The sequence below is a fragment of the Oryzias melastigma genome, linkage group LG13 (assembly GCF_002922805.2).
Source record: "Oryzias melastigma strain HK-1 linkage group LG13, ASM292280v2, whole genome shotgun sequence".
Lineage (NCBI taxonomy): Eukaryota > Metazoa > Chordata > Actinopteri > Beloniformes > Adrianichthyidae > Oryzias > Oryzias melastigma.
In genome coordinates, this window is record NC_050524.1 from 14897751 (window position 1) to 14905334 (window position 7584).

A 7584-nucleotide genomic window follows, 5' to 3' on the forward strand; every position below is an offset into this window, starting at 1 on the left:
ATTCAGTTTTTAAGGGAAGGGATTAAATAAAAAAAAAATAATAAATTCCTCCACATGTGGCCAAAAAAATGAACTATTTTGTTTTTGACAGAGCCAAAACTTACATTTTGTGTAAGTTTGGCATCATTTACTTCAAGTTTTATGTCAGTGGTAAAATGAGTTTTTTTGTTGTTTAATTCCAGTTTTCAGTTACAGTTGTGACCTGTATGATGGCGTGCAAACTACTAGTGTGAAACCTTTTTTTTAATAGATGAACCATATTTAAGCAAAAAATCAAATCTCAAAGCGAACATTCAAATGTGCACAACAGAACATGCAAATTACAAAGCTATGGAAGCCATGCCAAAATATATACATAAACAACACACCACAGTCACACATGTAGTACAATCAGAAGTCTATGTACAAAGTTTGAGTGCGCATCCTACGTCTTAATGGTAAAATGTATAATATGAAGGATTAATGGTGTGTTTGTTTGGCAGTCGCTAATCGGAAGCTTCGCTCCCGCTGCTGTCTGCTGCGAGAAGATTTCTCAGGATCCTAACTGAGTCCCACTGCGAGGGAAATAATGAGGACGATCAGACACACGGCAACACAACCTCCTATCAGGAGCATCTTCTGCATGGGGGAACAAGGAGAGCCGAGTGTCACCAATTATGAGTCAGGGGGATGCAGCAAAGACAGTCAGGAGAGGAAGAAAAAGACAGAAAAAAGCTTGAAAGCAAAAAAGAAGTCAATTTAAGATAGAAAATAGAAGAAAATTAAGAGAATAAAATGTTATGAAACACAGAAAGATGAAAAAGTATAAAAGAAAATTTAAAAAGTTAAGAGAAAAAACTGAAAAATAAAGTTATGACATAATTGAAGTGCTATAACAGTCACAATCCAGAGGTGGCAGAGTTGTTCCACTTATCAGAATGGGATTTAAGATTCTAAAAATAAAATATAGTAACTTTAAATTGATGCTCACACCATACTTATTCTCACTTTTTTTGTGAATTTCTTGTTTGTGCTGTTTAACCAGCAAAACAACGGGTGGACCTCTCTGCATTTCTGCAGGAGCTGCTGCAAAAGAGCAGAAGTTTAGATGTTTGAGGTAAAAATCCTCTCAACAGTTCATGGCTGCAGCTTCATCTGTAGTATTTGTTGTACTCAGAGGTTGGCAGTCACTATCGAAGCCACAACACTCCAAATGCAGAAGACAACTGAGCGTGCACACAGACAAAAACCAGGAATACACTCAACTTGATCCATGCAGCGCTACTGGAGTTGCACATGCACTACTTTCATCCACAAAGGAGACTCACCCTCCGGGCTTTACTCTGGTATTTAACTGCCTTCTTAGTGTCTGATACTGCCCTCTCCACATAGTCTACTGAGTGCTCCACATTGTACTCTATGCGGTCTATCATTTCCCCCTAGGAGAGGTTTGTTACAGAGGAGGTGTGGGAGACGAGAAGATAGGGAGAAAAAAGAAGATGTGTGGGAAGGAAGAGGAGTGGATATAGATAGACATGAGGTGAGGGACAGGGGAGGAGTAAGAAAAAAAAGAGGAGACAAAAGAAATAATTATGTCACCCGTTTGCTAGTCTTTTTGAATTTTTTGCATTGTGGGATGCGGTCTTTCGCCTCCTCCACATAATCCTGGGCCTCCACCACACACCGCTCAATGCAGTTTACCAGATCGCCCTGCAGAGAGAAGAAGAGGAACCATTGATCACACACTGCTTTCAGATCTGGATGCACACATTCATCGAGAAACCTTAAGTTTGGCATAATTAGACTCAAGATCATTCAACTATGCAGAATAAATCAGAATAAGTGGGTAAATTACCTTGCTGAATTAGAAGGGCAGCAGAATTCCGTGATTCTAGAGCTTAGTCATTGGAGTGCAGGCAGAATTGTTGGAAAAAGCAAAAGGCGGGAAAACACAAAGAGGAGGGGACAGAGAGAGCAAAGCTGAGAAGAGCAAAATCACCAGTTTCATTCAAGAATAATCATAAACAATAAAGTGAAGGACGAATAAAAAACCAGGTAATTATTAGAACTGTTCACTTCTTTCTGCAGTGAGTTGGTGGCTGGAGTTCAGGTCACTTTTCAGCCTTTTTTGAGGGGGTTCTGGTCACATTCAAGATGGTGCCAGAATCGACCTCAGCCGGAAGCGGAAATGTTATAACTTTAGCCGGTTGCGTAAGCGGAAATTTAAAAAAATGATATTTTAAAAACATTTCATAACAGTTTAGTGTGCAAGATGAGCTTCAAATGGGACAGAGAAAGTTAATCGTTTTATTGCTTTCAAGTCAGTGTTTATTAACAAGTGTTCAAATTTGTATAACTATACCCGTTTACCTCAGAGAAAAAGTCCGCCAAGCGCCGCTTTTGAATCAGCTGATCGTTGATCAGAGCTGGTGAAATGCTTTTTTTTCTCTGCGAATCAGCTGATTGCCGACGAAATGACGCCTTTTCAATGTGAATCTGCTGACCACGAAAGCAGTTACGGTATGTGAAAGGCAAAAAAGGTCGAAAGGTCTACACTCTACCACAAGGCCAGCTCATCGGCCTTGTGGTAGAGTGTCTGCCCTGAGATTTGAAGGTTGGGAGTTCAAATCCAAAGACTCTAAAATGAGACCTATAGTGTTGGGTTGGGGGGTTAAACCACCAAATGGTTCTTGAGCGTGGCTGTGTCTGCAGCTCACCACTCCCCCAGCAGATGGTTTCGAGAACAGATTTCACTCACATAGGTGCGTGACAACTAATGGGACTTTAACTTTTAAAACGGGAGTTCCAGTCGAGGACTTAAGGTCAATGATTTCAGGCGCAAATTAGGTTTTATTGCGGTTGGCTCCGGCAGGGGAAGGACTTCTGGCTACTAAATTTTCTAAATTTTTCTAAATTTTCTAAATTTTTACTAATTTTTTTGCATTTTTAGACCCAGGTTTCAATTCCTTTATTTCCACTTTGCTCTGAAATCTGCAGTTGCATTTTGCTGGAAGAAGAGGCCTCCACACTCACACGAGATATCAGGATCTACTCTACATCAGTAGCTCCATTCCTTCTGAGCTTAATGGGAAACCAGGTGACACTGATAACCGAGGAGAAGTTTCTGCACAGATAAGCTGACATTCCTACAAAGCCTTTAAAGTTCAAGGTCTGTGTATAATTAAATTAAAATGAATCCCCCACCTCATCAGCACAGCTCGACAGTTCTGCATGAAGTTGTGTCTAAAGGCAGAGACCCACAGTCCAGGCAAATAAATCAACATTCCAATTAACTCATTTCTTAGCCAAAAGGGGTCCTGCCCTCAGAGTTTGCTCACCAAATGAGATATTTTGCAACCAGATGGAGATAAAAACACCACCTTCTTCCAAATCTATTGGCATAGGCTAGTCTATAATTATTTGTATACACTTGTCATGTGTGCCAGCAGTCAGCGCCTGCTTAAGGCGTCGTTATTAGAGTAGATCCAGCTCACATAATGAGGCATTGGAAAGATATTTCTGCAATCCTCCTTTTCTACATATAGAAAGTTTCAATCCCTTTTTACTTTGCAGTCTGCTGTGATTTGCATGCATTCGGCCCAGCCCCAGAGGCCACAGCTGTGGGAGGCGAGACGGAGAGGTTTTCACCTGGCTCTCCACCAGCATGGCCATGTCCATAAACATGTCGTGGAGCTCTCTGATGCTGTTTTCCAGCTTGATAATCTCATTGTGTCGCGTCTCGATCTCGTTCATTGCTTGCTGAGTGATGTTGTCCATGATAATCTGAGACGATACGACAGAACAAGGAGGATTATTAGATCATAAAGCAGATTTCCACTCGCGCCGCGGCTGCATTCATTGTGAGGCTTACCCCCGAGGTAAAGATAGCTGGGTTGTCGCTCTCCAACATGCTCTCCAGCTCGTCATTTGTTGTGTTTCTCCCAGCTAAAAGACATAAAAAGATGTATGATAGTCAGAAGGGGATGTTTGTATGCAAAACAAAAACATAGATCAACAAAATGCATAAATTTTTAGCTAAAATTGTTGTTTCTAGGACAGGAGTTCATCAGAAATTCGCCTCTGACTTGTGGGCAAGACTGTCTCCATTTCCCATCATCCCTTTGTTTACGCTTTCTACCGCTAGTTTACAGCCCCTCATAACCCTAACATTATTGGTGCAACAAAAAGACGAGGGACCTGGTTGCAGGCAAGATGGAGCCCAAACACAACATTAAACTCATCTATAGCCGAGAGCAGAAATGTCACAACTGTAACCGGAAACTGAATTTGCGCATCTATACAAGAAGATTCCTAACCCTAACCCAGTTCTGGTGTTTTTCTATGGGAATTGGCAGCAAATGCAGGTAAAAAGCTGCATTTTTCAGGAAAGGGTTGTGTATGAAAGTCAGACGAGTCGTGTGCAGGTTAATTTCTAGCTTGCACATTATCTTTTATGTCCCACCTTTAACTGCCAAACCAGCTAGAACCTGACAGCAAAGTGGTCTTATGCGACGTCTTCCCGCTGATGCTGGTGCTCTTTATCCATCTTTATGTTCCCCAACTGGGCTGTCCCACTTCCTAAACATTTCCCTCACAATCACTGCTGACTAACAGCAGGGTGGGAGTCTTGCTGCAGCTGTTTCTTTTGTGGCCCATTACAGCCTCACTGCAGGCCGAAGTTATCACCTTCAGTCTTGCACGTGTGCCTGTTAAACCCTCAGTGGGGACTCATAGTGCATGCCCTTCCTCCCACATGTGTTGATGCATCGCATCCCTTTAAAGTCATGAGAAAATTTTGATTTATTGTTGTAATTATGTAAAAAAAAACACACAGCAGAAGTCCACCACAGCAGTTATATGATTGAAACTTGATTGAAGCACGGAACATTAGTTCACAAGCTTTTTAAAATATATATATATATTAGATTGTTGAAGTCTTAGACACAAATACATTCATAAAGACTTGAGAGAGCCAACGTTTTGTGGTGGAAAGACTAACTATAGAAGAAAAATGGTGCAATATATGTAGTTCATTGAAAAAGATCAAATATACTGTAAATGCTCCCCCCCAATAATGCCCTTTTTAAGCTTCTGACAGGAAATAAACATCAGGACACTTGATGTGGATTTAAATAGAAAAATAATTTCACGTGGTTCAATATGGATAAAACAGAAATCCCAGTTAACTTTGGCAGGATTTAGTTTAGCCTTCTTTGCCATTCATGGTGAAACAAAAGCCATTACAAGCCTTTATTGTGAACTGCATTGTTGCTTTATCTAAGTTGACAAGCCACAGCTGAAACATATATGGTGACACTGACACAGTACTAACAAAAAACAAAAACAAACAAAAAAAAAAAAAATCAATCAGGAAATTGCAGCGTATTCAGAACCCTGGTGTTCAGGTTCTCACAGCACGACATAAAGAGTAGAACCTCTTCAGTCTGCTTCTGAGATCTGTCTGTCTGCCAAACGATAGAGTTATGTAAACTTATGTTGCTGTTTTTTAAAGCTTTGAATAGTTTAGCACCAAAATACATGACTGACCTCCTGACCCAGTATGTACCAGCCAGACCTCTCCAGTCATCTGGATCCAGTCTTTTATCAGTTCCTAGAGTCAGAACTAAACATGGAGAAGCTGCATTCAGCTTCTAAGCTCCACAGATCTGGAATAGACTTCCAGAAAACATTAGATCTGCTGAAACACTCAGTAAATCCAGGTTAAAGACTCACCTGTTCTCAGCTGGATTTGATTAATATGTATTCAAAAGTTAACATCTGCCCCATTACTTTAAGCTTACTTTAATCCAGTCATTTTTAACTTTATTAAAATTTTGTTTTAATGTTTATACCTTTACTATTTCTATTAATTGTTAATTTAATGTTTTGTGTAAAGCACTTTGTCTTTGTACACAAAATGTCCTGTACAAAATTAGCCTTATTGCTCGTTTTATGTTAAGATTATTGAACATGAAATAAAGGTTTCTCTATCAAAAACATCTACTTCAGTTACATATTTTATTCATTTCATTTTTTAAATTTTAATCACTCTTCCTGATTTTGTCACATTTCAGTAATTTTCACATGAGGTGCTTTTTCAAAAACATTTTTTTGAAGATATGAACTGTGAAAAAAAGATTTATTTCAAATTTTTTTTATAAAAAAATAAAAACAACTCCTTTGAAAATATTGTTTTTCTTGAGTTAGCATGGTGATGAGAGCAGTAGCGAGCACCCTCAATCTGTCATAGTAGATGATTTAAGACTATCCACGACCAGACTCTTGGGGGAAATTGCAATAGTTTGTTTAAAGGAATAATTTGACATTTTGAGAAATGTGCTTATTAGCAAAGCTGGAAGAAACGAGGGCAAACAACAAACTTGCTACGCTGAGGCTCCTGCGTCTGCAGTCAGTGTCAGTGTGGTGTTCCGAGAGCTTCAGATGTGCTGGTGGACTGATTTGGAAGCTTTATAAAAAGATGAGTTACCTGCCTCTCAGCTCTCTTACTGAGTCTCAGCCTAGCAGCAAACAGTAAGTGTCCCTGGAAAGCCTGTATTTGTCAAATACTGCTCCACTTTTTTCACCACTGGACCCCCAACAGCTGAGTCTCAAGTGACAGCTGCAAAATCCGCTTTCATGAGCCAATTAGAGTGAGAGGATGTGTGCGTGCACAGATGATCCCGACTATGTGGACGATCCGAGCCTCAGCGGAGAAGAATGTGAGGTGATGGGTTAAAGAAAAAACGTCTGGGAGTCAGATCCAATGATTACCTTCATGACTAGAATAAGGATTAAGCTGCTCTCCAACATTTACCACTGAGATAAGGTCCTCTTCTTTTAACATATGCGGAGCAAGCTGCTGATTATTCAAACTTTGTGTCTCTGTCAAAGTGTAGAATTTCATTAAGGTGCGATTAAGGGGTCATCCTTTTTTATTACCGTGACTAAAAAGCTACTCACCATCTATAATGACATTTTGCAATTTGGAAAACGAGAGATGAACACACACACCTACACACACATTTGTGTGCGTAGGGATTTTTTAAGCCATGACAGGCTCAGAGGGAAGCACTTCTTTGTTTCTATGGAGACCCAAACCCTGAAAAGCCTAATATGAAGCCAAGAAGTCTCACTACACTTATAGTGTTTTACGGGCTATTAAATAGCTAAAACGATGTTGCTTCCACCATATTATTTTATTCCCACTGTTATGTAAGAGTTGAAGTGAGGTCTGAGTGGAGCGGAGGGAAAAAGCTGTGCAAGTGTCCATGCATGGTAGGAAAAAACGCGCACACTCACGAAGATAGTATTTATTTAGATACCAGTTTATTTATATATACTGTTTAGTTTTAAACAGTATATATAAATATGTTATACACACAGACACACACACAAACACACACCCACACATATATATATATATATATATATATATACACCAATGCACACATATATATGCATACATCTTCTTCTTTCACTTTCGGCTTATCCCTTTCGGGGTCGCCACAGCGTAACACCACCCACTGTTTCGCATCAGTGATTTGGCAGAGTTTTTACGCCGGATGCCCTTCCTGACACAACCCTGTACTTGAGGGGCACAGGGAC

The 7584-nt window shown here is 40.0% G+C and overlaps 1 protein-coding gene and 1 long non-coding RNA gene across 8 annotated transcripts in view; one reads left to right on the plus strand and one right to left on the minus strand.

Moving 5' to 3' along the window:
- The window catches only part of stx1a (syntaxin 1A (brain)), a 75005-nt gene that overhangs the window by 2756 nt on the left and 64665 nt on the right, over positions 1-7584 (minus strand). The window contains exons 7-11 of one of the 7 annotated variants that reach the window (XR_002919794.2): positions 3851-3924; positions 3628-3762; positions 1835-1838; positions 1579-1689; positions 481-618 (exon numbers count right to left, since the gene is read on the minus strand). Coding sequence is in view for 5 of the 7 variants with exons in the window: in XM_036214813.1 (XP_036070706.1) it covers positions 1308-1418; positions 1579-1689; positions 3628-3762; positions 3851-3924 (431 nt within the window). In the remaining 2 variants the exon portion in view is untranslated. The other 6 variants (XR_004948902.1, XM_036214813.1, XM_036214815.1 and 3 more) reach the window with 6 other exon arrangements.
- LOC118599513 overlaps positions 7092-7584 on the plus strand; it is a 12535-nt gene continuing 12042 nt past the window's right edge. The window contains exon 1 of the long non-coding RNA XR_004948903.1: positions 7092-7254. This is a non-coding gene — a long non-coding RNA (uncharacterized LOC118599513). The remainder of the gene's footprint in view (positions 7255-7584) is intronic.